The 15,063-nt window shown below is 31.3% G+C and overlaps 1 protein-coding gene across 6 annotated transcripts in view; it reads right to left on the minus strand.

Moving 5' to 3' along the window:
* LOC127712592 (uncharacterized) overlaps positions 1-15,063 on the minus strand; it is a 384,379-nt gene that overhangs the window by 174,189 nt on the left and 195,127 nt on the right. For 3 of the 6 annotated variants that reach the window (XM_052219104.1, XM_052219107.1, XM_052219106.1), the window contains 6 exons: positions 12,741-12,940; positions 11,826-12,171; positions 10,578-10,769; positions 9,985-10,247; positions 8,248-8,497; positions 6,653-6,977 (listed from right to left, as the gene is read on the minus strand). In XM_052219104.1, coding sequence (XP_052075064.1) covers positions 6,653-6,977; positions 8,248-8,497; positions 9,985-10,247; positions 10,578-10,769; positions 11,826-12,171; positions 12,741-12,940 — 1,576 coding nt within the window. Of the gene's footprint in view, positions 1-3,297; positions 4,006-4,888; positions 4,931-5,661; positions 5,704-6,652; positions 6,978-8,247; positions 8,498-9,984; positions 10,248-10,577; positions 10,770-11,825; positions 12,172-12,740; positions 12,941-15,063 lie in introns of those variants that run through there. The other 3 variants (XM_052219105.1, XM_052219110.1, XM_052219109.1) reach the window with 3 other exon arrangements.

Raw genomic sequence — 15,063 nt, forward strand, 5'->3', positions numbered from 1 at the left:
ATTGTTCATGTTGGCTTCACCTTGATCACAGTTTGAAATAGTGCTGAAATGTTTTTAATATAATTTGTGCAGCATTTCTTATCTGCAACAACAAAATTTTAATATTTCATATACAAAAGTAAATTAAAAGCTGATATTTTGTTATAGTAACTTTATAAAAAAAAAACAATATTGAGTCATTACTAGTACAATATTAAAATTAGTATAGTTTGGGTATGAATATCAAGTGTCAAAACTGTATAGCCAAACTATTTACAGATGTATGATTTGCATGTGTCAATATGAATTATTTCGGTTGATTGGAGACTGTTAAATATTTAATGATATTTTTGAGTGATTCGCAAATAATTAGTATTTTAAATGATTCATGCTTAAACGTAACATATTTAAACAGTCTCTATTTTTTAAATTTTTTTTTTAAAATCTAATATCGAATTTCACAATTTGTTAAATTTAAAAACAAGCTTTTTTTCTTTGATGTTTACACCGATTTAACATGTTAAAATTGTCTCTGACCTGTTGAGTATTCCTATCTTCCTAAATACAGTTTGTTGGTTTTGTATTATTTAAACATGTTAAAGGATGCAATTTATCTGCAATTTTACAGTTGATAAATTAAGTATCGAGTCAAAGGCAATTTTGCTTTAAACAACTGTTACTGTCAGTTCTACTTTATATCTAAAACGTTTAACATGTATCGCGATGCAAATTTGTGGTATCGAATGTACCTGATATTTACAATTTAAAAAAAAACTAGAAGTTGCTAGCACGTAATTCATATTATAAATGTCTTTTATAAACATTTTATACACGGTTCGCTTATTCTCATTTCAGCAATATTGGTCAAATGAAGATTTTGTTGAAGATTTGTTTAGTCGTTAAACATGGTAAAAATAGATATGTGAATATCAGTGATTGCTTCTTGTTAAAGGTGTCACGATAATAATATTACCTTCGTCTCATATATGTCTGTGATTCTGATATGATCACTGTGTTTTGACGGACAAGGCATTATTTTAAAGTTTAAGTGTTCAAAATATTAATATAAAATTATTATTATGACATTTCAATCCCACATATAGCGATACATGTTCAAAGTTGCCGATTTGAATGACGTCTGTTGATTTTGAATTAACCATAGTATACGGTATATTCTACATTCTTAGTTGAAAACCGTTCACCAACTAACGTAATGAATATTGACAATTTCGTCTCTGTTCTGTTTCAAAATTTTTCTTACTATCTGATATTAAATGTATATTTTTAACTACATTCGAAACATCGTTTACAATTTTAGTTTGTAACCCGGATTTGTTTTTATCTCTATCGATTTATGAGTTTCGAACAGTGGTATACTACTGTTGCCTTTATTTACAAGATAGGAATCCCGTCTAATTATGATGACTAAAGAGGATTAAAAGGTTTTTCCCGAATCAGTGCAAAACTGAAACATAAGGGGAAATACAGCATCTATCTGGGTTTGATCTATTGTAATGATCGAAGTAGTCCAACTACCGTATCATTAGCCTGACAACACTGAGGTTTTGAGTTCGAATCCCTCACGTGGTAGGTACATTCGGCTCGTATCTTTATTGAGCAGGATAGTACATGTAGTTTTACCATAGTTTGTGTTCAAATTCACCTGTCATCCTTTTGAAAAGACTAACCCTGTTTATGAATGAAATCTCTACGGAGCAATTTGACTAAGCTGTTCAGAACAACAAATTACATCTATGATGGCGATTGTTTAGTTTTATTCAACTAAAGAATATCACCAATACGTGAAACTATTGATTTATGCTATCAAAAATTCGCTGAAGACACGTCTGGATAAGATGATGATAATATATTTCAGTTTAAATTTGCCATCTGCGTCATGTGCAATATTATATAAAGAATAAACAATATCACTCAAGACGTTTTATTTGAACACGACATGCATGTCGCGATGTGACGTTTTGGTTCATCGTTGGTGTCATGCCAGCAACTATCAATTAAAAAACGTGAATTTTGATATTGGTTTTATCTCTAATAAATCCACCCTATATCCTTTTCTATAATACCCAGCTAACAATTAGACTCAGCTATATTTGAGTACATACCAAGTATTACATGTAAACGGCCGGAAAAAGATAACGCTTTTTTTTCACGTGAACTTTGTATAATCGCCACGTTTACTCTATATTACTAGTATACAGCGGTATCCTACTGATGCCTTTATTTATTCTATGTTAACCTCAATATTTTAGTCCAAACAAAAAAGTGAACTCGCGTTTACGTTCAAGTTTACTTCCCTGTTCACGTCATAACGTCATAACGCCGCTTTTTAAAATTCTGTTCCTCTCCACCCATTTACAGTTATTACACCGGCGTGGTATGCATTGTTTTTCTTTAAACCAATGGTAGAATATTTTAGTCACGTAAACTTTAATTTGTGCTGTCAGTAAAAGGTTTGTTTAAGACTTGTCTATGTTATACACAATCATTAATTCGAAAACATTTTTAAAAGAGAATTTCTTTCAACATATATTTGTTCCGCTTTTAGTCCCCAAGAACCTTAGTTATAACAATATCATTAACATAAGCAGTAACACACAGCAATATGATGGTACTTGCAATAAAAAAGTGCGGGTTTAAGGTATACAGTTATACTTTACAAAACTCATGACTGCATTTTTGTCATCCAGTTCAATCAAACGATTATTGTGTAGAAAAAATGCTACTGCTGAGTATTGTGTCATGAATGCTATTTCTTTACAGCCAGCCAATATTCAGTTAAGGATAATGGTGGCTTTGGTGTTATATAGTTTTGACGAACGCCATTTGAGATTCAGAACGTAACATATAATTAGGAATGTGGTTTAACACAACCACTTGTTCTAGTCCATGTTTGTGAGTCTCAATTAAGACGATTTACCACAGGAATCTTATCTTGCATGAGCAAACGAAATGGTTCTACTTCGTTGAACTGCCCATAGTGCAGCTAGTTTTTTAAGTGTTTAAGATTGTATTGATCAATCAGTAATTTTTTGTGTATGGTTGTCTATTCATCTGATAAGTAGTATTTGCCTCCAACAATGAGCAAAACCAATACCGCATTGTAAGCTATAAAAAACCAAGAAAAGACAAATTAGAGACTATATATTCAACCAAGTAAAATGACGGCCTGATAATTTACAAAACAATAAACGAAAAACTAATATAATATACAGCCACAAACGAGAACCGAGAATTACAGGCCCCTGACTTGGGACAGGCATTATCAGAATGAGGCAGGTAAAACATTTTACTAGCGCCAAAAAACATTTTAATCAGGAATTTGTTCGTAAATTGTAAAATTCAAAATCCATTTGTCGAAGGTTAAAAAACGCAGAGATTTTTTCTTTTGTTTCGTAGCGGGTACAGATATATTAAAGATTTTCATACAATGTACAAATACTGTTTTACCCTGCAAATTGATATTTACGCTTAAATGAACATTGTTTTTACTTCAGACCCATTGTATTTGTTATTGAATGAAATCAACATGACTCAAACTCGGACTGCAAAAACATCTGTGACGTAACGTTGAGTGATATCTATACACCTAGGTTTGTATAGTAGAAAGGTTATAGCCGGATAACATTTATTTCATCTGCATGAAGCTACTAGGAATACAACCCACATAGGATAAAAGCCTTATATATTTTCAATGTTTAAGTCATTAAATGATCTAGTAGTACAGTTTGAATTCTACATTGTTTGCAAAAGCTTCCTGTACGGCATCGGCTTCATTGCCTTTTTCAATCTTGTTTAGTGCTTTAACTAAATTAAAAACTAAGGTTTCATTAGGCCTTGAAGGTCGCCATATTTCAAACATCGCAGTTTTAAATTCCAATTTTGTCTCTATGCTCGATAGTTTTTTCTCTGAAATATTTAATTGTACTCCAAGTTTGTAGCATTCATCTTCACTGAGTTGTTTTCCGAGTCTAAATAATGATGATTTTCTAAGAACAGGAATTGTACCTAAAAGATAAAAAAAATGTTCAATGGATAAAAAATCTACGCCAAGCTGACATGTACATTGAAAATCATACAACATTTGGATTCTGCTGCTTGCAGTATTTAACCTGCGATGGAAATATGTTACTTTAAACTGTGTATCAAAAAATACTTTTATAAACCAAAGCAAGACTTGTTTTTATTTGACATTAACTTTCAAAAGTGCATTTGAAAATCAAACATGTTCAACTATCACTTAAAACATTTATTACATCGTTTATTCAACAAAAAAAAAAAGAATTGTGAACGTGTTTTTGTTCAAAATAGAATGAATAAAGTATCCCCTATAGGACAAATATCAATACAAGCTTTAAAACTGTTTATGTATCGGTATAAATCAGTCCAACATACATTTTTAAGGTTTACTATACACAAAAGTTTTGCATAGTTTAACAACAGGTTTTTTCAAATGATAGCTTTTAAAGTAAGCGTCAGTCCCTTTCTTTAAAAGGTCTTAAAATAAAACTGAACAGATATTTGTTGAAGATGTTCTTCATATGATTGCAGTTCTATTTCGTCATTCTATGAATTTAAAAATAAGATTTGATACTTTTGTATCTTTTGTTTTACCGTTTGTACTTATACATTGTTCTATCTGCTAAAAATGGTTTGTCAAATATAAGATTCCTTCATATTGTATTGTTTTCTTCGGCGGAATTCCAGACATCAACTAAACTGGTATTCATTAACCATGACAATCTTTTAATGTCGATTATACCTTTGCGTTAACTTTTAGTCAACGAAAATATCCATTATTGTACCTGTAGGTCAAACTACTCTAACATATAACGTGTCACCTTTTAAATTCGGATTCTTTTCCGATAAAATACACTAAAGATAAACTTACACTGTGCATCATCTTTATCCACACCAACATCTTGATTGTCATCTAAAATATACCACATGCTCTAATTGTATAAATTATATAAAACAATCTTTGTTTATCATCAATACGTTCATACTACTTTAAAAAGTTTAAATATATTTTACCATTGCTTATGTCATTTACAGTATGGACAAACTATATTTTGCTTACATAATCACCAATACCAAATACCATTCCCTTATAAACTACCTTATTGAATATTTGTATATCGTTAGTTTGAAGTAAAGCCTGGTACAAAGTAACCACTTCATACTTATGAATTGAAAAAATCTGAGGATTATGATTACAGTTCTATCACTCTTTCTTTTTGAAGTAGCACAACTATTCAATTTATTGCGTCAGTTGTTAAATGCAATGCGAATATATTGTTTGTCTATTCTTTTTTTCAATCATTTGCAAATATGATTAAAAGAGATTGCATTCTCTACGAGTCAATTAAACCAACCATCCAAACGTTTCAAAGTTGTTATTAAACTATTCATCTGCTACAAATAGTTTGTCAAATATAAGATTCCTTCATATTGTACTGTTTTCTTCGGCGGAATTCCAGACATCAATTAAACTGGTATTCATTAACCATGACAATCTTTTAATGTCAATTATACCTTTGCGTTTACGTTGAGTCAACGAAGATATTCATTATGTTACCTGTAGGTCAAACTACTCTAACACATAACGTGTCACCTTTTAAACTCGGATTCTTTTCCAATAAAATACACTAGAGATAAACTTACACTGTGCATCATCTATATCCAAACCAACATCTTGATTGTCATCTAAAATATACCACATGCTCTAATTGTATAAATTATATAAAACAATTTTTGTTTATCATCAATACGTTCATACTACTTTAAAAAGTTTAAATATATCTAACCATTGCTTTTGTCATTTACAGTATGGACAAACTATCTTTTGCTTACATAATCACCAATACCAAATACCATTCCCTTATAAACTACCTTATTGAATATTTGTATATCGTTAGTTTGAAGTAAAGTCTTGTATAAAGTAACCATTCCATACTTATGATTTGAACACACTGAGGATTATGATAACAGTTCTGTTACTCTTTCGTTTTGAAGTAGCACAACTATTCAGTGTATTGGGTCAATTGTTAAATGCAATGCGAATATATTGTTTGTCTATTTTTTTCTTCAATCATTTGAAAAAATATGATTAAAAGGGATTGCATTCTTTATGCGTCAATTAAACCAACCATCCAAACGTTTCAAAGTTGTTATTAAACTATTTCATGTGTATTGGATATTTAACATATAAGTGAACAGAAATGATTAGAGTATTATGATGACGTAACGTTCATCATTCACCTTTCTCTGTATAAAATTGAGAGTGGAAATGAGGAATGTGTCAAAGAGACAACAACCCAACCAAAGCAGAAAACAGCCGAACGCCACAAATGGGCCTTCAACACAGCGAGAAAAATCCCTCACCCAAAGGGGGGCTTCAGCTGGCCCCTCAACAAAAATGTGTACTAGTTCAGTGAAAATGGAAGCCACATTAAACTCCAAAACAAATAAGTGAACTAAAATTAAAAACAAAAACCATTCAAGATTTTCAAACGCCAGAGGCTCCTGACTTGGGACAGTCGCCAACATTCGGCGGGATTAAACATGTTTTGTGAGATCTCAACCCTCTAATGTTTCAGTTTTTGTAGACTTAAAACACACATACACACATAAATAAATACAAATAAAATACTACCGAACAGTTGTCCATCGATTGGTAATCTGACAAGTTCCTCGATACCATTTTCGATGGCCACTTTTCTAGATGTTGCCACTTTCACAACGTTGTTACATAAATGTAAACTATTACATAATCTATGTTTGTTTTCTAATGTTTCTACAACTGATTGTTCAACGATTTTTTTCTTAGTCCTGAATATTATGACGTCACCTATCGGTGGTTCATGCTGGTCAGATACAATGTAAAATGTACGATAGTTCCTTTTCTTGTAATGGTTGAATACGATGTGTTCTTTGGAACTACTTATAGTGTCTATCTGAAAATTGCCTTCTAAGGAAATCTAAGAGGAAAAAATAGACAGTTAAAGATCATGAAATAAAATAAAACGGTCCGAAAAAATACCATATATATACACGTTTTTCATTATCATTTGATTAATTCATGTTTATGATAAATTTCTAAGAAATTTCGCTACATTTAAGTTTAAGTTTTTCTTAATTTTACATAACTTCTTTGTCTACTTTTTCAGGTATACGTGTTTGCATAGTGTGTACATAAACAAAATTATTTCTGAACACCTAACAAAAACACATTTTATTTTAATGTCTTGCATTTCATAATTTTCCTATTTTACATGTTACAAAAATCATGTTCACCCATGTATGAAAGATAAGTGAAGTCTTGATGTTCTACTTTTGTAAGTAAAGCGTGAAGATTGCATTTTTTCAGGCTAAAACCACTTATTGGTTTACTAATTTTACAGTTGTTTGTTAAAGCTATATTCCAAAGAATAGAGATGGTTGAGTACTAACAATCATTTTTAAAAACGTAACATTATGTATGGCCCGCAACATAGTAAAGAACCTTTATTCCAGTATGCATGGTACATATCTGTAAGTCATGATGGATTTACCTTTGCTTCTATAATCTTAATTTGAAGCAACAGTAGTTTACAGATGGTAAATTCGTATAAGCCATTAAGAAGATGTAATCAAGGTAAACACACAAAACATAGAGAAATGCACGCACTTTAATGGGAGCAATACTGGATGCAACGACAGGGTAAGAGTCTTAAAGTATGCATGCGTCTGTCGCAAATGCGAATAAACGCTCAGTAAAGATGTCGAATTCAGGAAAAGGACACAATCAATAAATGTACAGATCAGACGATTATTCTTGTATCGCAAAGCAGGCCCTTGTTTCGTTAATAGTATTGGTTTACATAATACTCGGGAAGGGAAGATAAATAAAAATAATGTTATAGATTGAAAGGTATATGTTTCCCAACATACATCGTGTTATTAACTATCTATATACGATATCGTCAATTCATAGAGTATGTAAATGTAACTTAGAAGTACGTTACACTGAATCAGGCAGTTCCATAGCACCTCAAGAAGGTAATTCCAGTTTGTATTCTTGAAACAAAAAAAATATTGAAAACTTTGAAAAAAAGTTTCTTGAAACATCCGAATTGAACATAAAATTGAAAATGGAACGGGGAATGTAAGGACTATTATATAAAAAGATTGACATTAAAAGCATAACACTATTTTTTTGTGTGATCATCGAATAAAATTTCAATAATGTACTCAATAGAACAAACATACTTTTAGCTTTTCACCATCTTGAACTATACCGTCTCTGTATTCTATTGTCTGTAGTCGAAAGCCATTATGTCTCCAATATTTCCTTCTCCTCTTCCCATAATGTTTCAATGCGATTTCGACTATCAAGGTCAATTTATTATCTGTCTCTTTCTTAAAACCTGCAAATATCTCTGTTGGTCTGTAATAATTAACAGCTAATGTTGCGGATTCTGCACTTTTCTTGAAATTTTTCTTTGATCCAACAGCAAAGCTATTTCCAATTTAAAATTATTCAATATTAAAAAGAAAAGTTATCATCGTTGGTACATTATCTATTGCATGAACAATTATGTTGTAAATTAAGATTACAGAATATATCCATTTATTAGTAAAGCCAAAAATACAGCAACGCAACAAAGATACTAACTGAACGATAACTGGATAAAAGGTTTGAATGCCGAATTAACGCGTCCAACGTAGCTACTTACCTGAAAACAACCTTTAATAGCTGACAATGCGGTACGGGACTTCTTCATTGTTGACCTATAGTTGTTAATTTCGGTGCCATTTGGTCTCTTGTGAAGAGTTGTCTTGTTGACAATCATACCACATCTTCTTTTTTATACTAACAATGATATGCCAAAAAGAAAAAACGTAAAACGTCGGATAGACACAAGACTGTCACTTAAATAAAAACATCGCATCTTTAAAAAAAAACCCAAAAAAACACACACACACACAAAGAACAACACTGACAACTAATCGAAAGTACAACGACCCCTTTTAGAATAAAATTTAGGGTGAATTCAGTTGCTCAAGAGGGTATGCGGATGCTGATCCACATGCCGACCAGTCTTGTTGCACATGTAAATACACAACGGTGATAAAATGATTAGGTAGGTCACACCATCAAAAAGATGATGGGATTTTGGTTACGACAAAAAGAACATATCCGTCTTCATCCGTGAAACAGATATTCCATAACGGTTAACCAACTCGTGATGGCTCCATAAAATTTCGAAAGGATAGTTTCAATTTCCCCACTTGAAACTCTTGGTTCAATACATTCCTTGTAAGCAGCAAACCTATATAGAGGAAATAGTACAGGATTTGCAAGTCCTGAAATGCCGTATAAACTGGACGATATATATTAATTTCATAATGTGGAGGCTGAAATCACCTCTTTTGTCGTAAAATGATGTTCGCAACACACCCTCTTTGCCAACTTCTAGATGTAAATCATAATATATGGCAGACTAAAATGTATCCTATATTTCAAGTTCGATGGGATAGATGCCTTCAACATAATCACAATACTCTGAATTATCTAGTGAGATGGCAAAATTTATATAGTGGAACGTAAAGTTTAAGGATAATGCAAGCTTCTTTCATTCTTCGAATATCATGTCTAAGTGCAGCCTCATATGAATAAAAACAAGTCACCAAGAAGAGGAGATCAGTTAATTCAAATGGGTATGCAGATAGCTTTCCGAAAAACACGTCCTCCACAAGTAACACATATGTTGCCAAACAAAAAAACAAGTATCGTCATAATGTTAACTTTAGATAATTATTTACAAAGTACAATTTATCTATCCCTAAGACAACATCTACGTTGACTATTCTTTAAAATAGTCTTCAGGTGTATGATATTTTGATTTAAATGATGTTTCAGACATGTTTATATTATCTTGTTTTTTTACATGCACAAACGTGCAATTCATCCAAATATTAAAAAACAAAAAACATAAAACCTACTGTGTAAAATGTTCTGCAGAGAAAGAAACTATATTCCCTTCAATTTTTATATTTGTTGAACATATTTCCCAATCTTTCTCTGCTTCTGGAATATCTGTATGTGAGGCTATTATTATGAAATCATCGGCTGACACAACTAATGAATGCAGAGGAAGTTTCATATTTACAGGTTTGCTTGGCTGAACATTATTCTGCATTGTTAAATCTAGGGCATTGGTGAATAAGACCGTTTCCTCACCATTCCAGTCATTCGTATCAGCTACCTTAAAAGAAAATTGAAGCATTGTCAGCTTTTAATAAATAGGATATCTTCGAAAAACTTATAACAAATTTAATAAATTTGATCTGCTGAAAAACACCCCAAAAAATGCACATTCAAACATCATGTTCCTGCAATAACAGTTTTAGCTATTTTCGAAGTTGAACAACCTAACAGTACTTTTACATGTTATAGAAACAAATAAAAAAGAAACAATTTGTAATATGAAAGTATAAAAAATTAAACAAAAATTTGTTAACAATTTAGAATAATGCCAATAATCAAATACTATAATAGAAATATGTTTTGTTTTCTATTTTCATAGATATCCTACATTAAGCATTAATTTTCCCGGTGATTTAAATGCTCCCTCAGGTATGTCTATTTCTGCATTACTTTCTGATTGCGGAACAATTTTGAGTGCGTCTTGTGTAACTGCAAACTCTTCATGTCGACGCTGTGATAATACAACGAATTTGGCCGTCTTCATTCTTGTTAGGTCAATTTTTATATCAAATTTCGTATACTGAAAAATAGAATTGATTTGCATATAAAGCCATGATTTAATGAAGATTTAATTAAAATAAATAAATACATCTGTGGGATGTAAATCGATTGCATTTTAACCAAACGATTTATGATACATTGATTTGAGACCTACATCAGGTCTTTAATATAGTAAAAAATGTTTTAGTCCATTTGTCAATATTATAATACACTTGATTGCTGACAAATTGTAAAACAATAATACCGATACTATATCTTTATGCTTCTTGCAACTTGCTCAGTCAACGAGAAAAGGAGAAAAGAATACTACATAAACAGAAAAGTCAGAACGAAAAGGAGACAATACGAAAACCCAAAATAAGTGATCAGTAACGGCAGCTTTCAATGACCTAAAAGAGTAAGATTGCTCAGACAAAACAAAGCTTTAAAGGACATTCCCTAATGCGTTTGTCCGACAATTGACGAAAACATATATAAACATTAAGTTTCTAGTATAATACAAAGAAATCATGAGCTATACATGCTATATAAGATCTTAAATGTCATTTCATGTATGTCTTTCACAATCAAGCTCATTCTCTTAAGGTTATGTCTGCTCAAACATGTACAAATTAAGATGTTCGATAACTTTGTCATGGTATTATATGAAATAAGGATATATCAATGATGGTTGTAATATATTGATTTTGCATTGATTAATAAGGTACAGTGCCAAATTAAGTTTTATACGTCTCATAAGTCAATTTAAATTGTCATTAATTTTATCCAGAAAACATGAACATTGTTGCATCGTTTCGAACAATGTGCAGCACTAACTTAACCTTAAACCCGCACAAATTATTATAACACAAGATGTCTATACATCGTTGGCGATTTTAATTTAGAAGGGGCACGTGAGAGCACATTTAAAATAGCGAAAAACCATGAAAAAACATCCTATCGAACCTTGTTTAAAATGCTACACGTCTCAAATAACTTTTATTTTGATAGAAGTACACAAATATAATCCTAATGACCAAAGAAAGGGTAAACACATAAGATTTGCATTGTACAACTGGTCATCAAACAAACTAACCTCTTCTTCGTAATCTCCCTCTGTAAATGCCTGGCCTGTAATATTGCCTTCTACAGAACCTTCTAAGGGCATAACTACCACTAGCTGATTTTCTTGAACAAATCCTAGCACAGAAATATGTAAATCTAGATATCTTGGAGTATCACCCCATGTTTTGATTTCATAAACATCGCTGAAAATTTGGTCTTCGAAACCCAGATGCATAGCGAAATCATTGTATTCTGGAATAACTTTCGAACAATATAAGAAAAAGCCATTACTTATATTGTCCGTATTCAGTATGATGTCTGTACATATTGAAATATCTTCAGCAGGATTCACGTAGCAGACTTCAAAAGCATTGTTGCTACAAGAAAAAAAAAATAATTGCAAAACGACACCTATATAAACATATTTTTCATATTATTGAAGTGTTACCATATTGCTATAATATTATAAATCGTGAAATGTTTATACTGAACAGATCGCATGATGTGCAGAGCAAAGCAAAGGTACAGTTCTAGTAATGAAATAAAACCTCAGCAAAACTCAAGAAAATGCACATACAATGTTGATATAATTGTATGTTTATTTGGTAAAAATATAGACACAAAAAAAAGAAGTATTCGTTATATCAGTTGGCAGGCTTATCACAATTAACTTACAGAACACTAGACCCGCTTAATGTTTCATGTATTTTTTTTAAAAACAATTAAAATTGATAATCCATATTCGAAATTAAGATAATACAGTCTGTCTGTATACAGAAGTTAAGTTTGTTTTATTCTTTAAAATCGTATTGGTGTTGTTTATATAAAAGTTTAGACTTGATGATTTGAATTTTCAATTAAAAAAAAAATATATAAGTACTATAGGCAGTATTGCCTCTTCCTTAGAAACTTTAATAATCCTTCAAAAGTTGCTTATTTAAAATACCCGTAATTATTCTCTGCTTCTCGTTCTAGTTGATTTATCAATGTTCTCATAATTTTCTGGTCTGCTTTGTTAAGAATATCGACATCAACACCTACGAGTGCCCAATCATCAATTGTAACTGATGATCCAAAACTGCAAAGTAACTCAATAACCGCAGCGTCTTTCTTGGCAACCGCTATATCCAAAGGACTTTGTCCTTTCTGAAAAAATATAGCTAAACTTGAGGAAACATAAATAATTTCGGCTGCAGTGTACACAATCAGTTTGTAACTGAAACAGTGCATATATATGACATAAATAAATGCCTAACGAAACTGATCTAATTATACAATGATTTGATACCAAATGATATCTCGCAAATCCTGTAACCATTTCAATCTTTGGTTCGCATTAGCAAGAACGTATATACATTTAAAAGGAAAAACAAATGACATTAAAAAAAAACAACAAAAGAACAGTTCAACACGGATTCATTAATATCAAAACGGTAATGTACTATACAGATAACTTTTAACAAATTCGACTCGCTTATATTTCGACATCAAATTAAAAATAAATAGCCTTTATCTGTGTATTAATGTTATAGTCAGGTCTAGTCTTGCTTTAAGTATGTTATGGAACATTAGGCAGCCCGTTCATACTTTGTTATGTCAAATCAAGATATTATAATGTGGATGTATGAAAAGCAAATAAAAGTATAACGAAGCAATCATGGAATATTTCATAAATATTACGATACATATTTTTTTTTTAACCGTTACCAGAATGAAACAATTGCCTTTTCGTACTTTCAATGCTTTTCACAGTTTGTAAGCAAACGTCTAATTATAACGATAACTAGAATATAATGTAGATTAACCCTTCAAAATAACACATTAGTTAAGATGCTTTGCTTGTGTAAAAGCTTATGGTCGGCCTGGCTGTTGAGGCAGTTTTGTTTGTCAATATACTCTCTAGAAGATGAGAAATTTATAAACTATGCAATCAGTCTTAGTTACTACCCGATACAATTCAATGCAATACTTGTTATTAACCATTTAAATTTTCAGTATGTTATTGGTGAAATTTTCTCTTCGGTTGCTTGCATTTATCAAAATTGCACTATTATTCGAGATCACAAAATGCAGTTTTGAAGGAAAAGTAAGGAAATCATTTATTGAATAGAAAACATGAAAAACACAATCACTATTCAAAACAATTACAATGTCACAATGATTTTTTCTTTTCATCTTCATAATTTACCGTTTTATTAAAAGGAAAATCTAAATTACTTTAAAAAAGACAGCCTTATTTCAAATGTTAAAATAAACATATCATTTAAATATTGTGTAATAATGTGTTAAGTTCAGAGAACACCAACAAATCAATTGGAACCATAACTTCAAAATAATTATTGAATCCATTGAGGACTACGCCAGAGCATGGGCTAAACGAGAAGAAGTTGAACTGGACACTTTGTCAGAATGGGTAAAAAAAATCAGGTCTCTGATAAAACGTCGCATTCATAAGGTGAAAAACTGTGTGAATGATCGATCAAAGTCCGTTTTCAGAGGCAAAGAGACTGTGAAATGTCTATCATTTCTTCACGATAAGTATGTTGTTGTTCCTGCGGACAAAGCTTCAAATAATATTATTGTCTTTGTATGTAAAAGAATTAGGAATAAATGAGCACTCAGGTAATCCCACATACAAAAACATGTCATTTGACAAGGATGAGATTTTAGCGAATCATAAGTCCTTTATGGCTTTAATGAACATTACATTGAACAGCAAATCGGATTTACCTTGTTTGTATTGGATACCCAAGCTTCATAAAATTCCGTACAAACAACGGTACATTGCCGGCTAATCTACATGTTCGACTAAATAATTGTTCATTAGATTGACAAAAATTCTGTCCGCAGTGAAAAAGGGTCTTCAGAAATACTGTGAAACTGTTTACTCGCGTAGTGGTATTAACCATATGTGGATTCTTCAAAACACTAAAGAACTTCTGGATAATTTTAAATCTCGATCTTTATATGAAATAAGTTCTATCAAAACTTTTGATTTTTAAACCCTGTATATCACCATTCCCCATGTGAAATTGAAAAATCATCTAAAGTATCCACAATGCTTTTCACCATAAAAATGGTAGCATACGCTATACATTTATTACTTTGGGATACCATACGGCGTATTTTGTTAATAGTGAACAAAAAGGTAAAACATGCTACACAGAAGAACAAGTGATCAGTATGATGGAGTTTCTTTTTGAAAACATATTTTTTGAATTTGGACTTTTTCAACAAATTGTCGGCATTTCTATTGGAACGAACTGTGC

Source organism: Mytilus californianus, unplaced genomic scaffold (assembly GCF_021869535.1).
Source record: "Mytilus californianus isolate M0D057914Y unplaced genomic scaffold, xbMytCali1.0.p SCAF_8, whole genome shotgun sequence".
Taxonomy (NCBI): domain Eukaryota; kingdom Metazoa; phylum Mollusca; class Bivalvia; order Mytilida; family Mytilidae; genus Mytilus; species Mytilus californianus.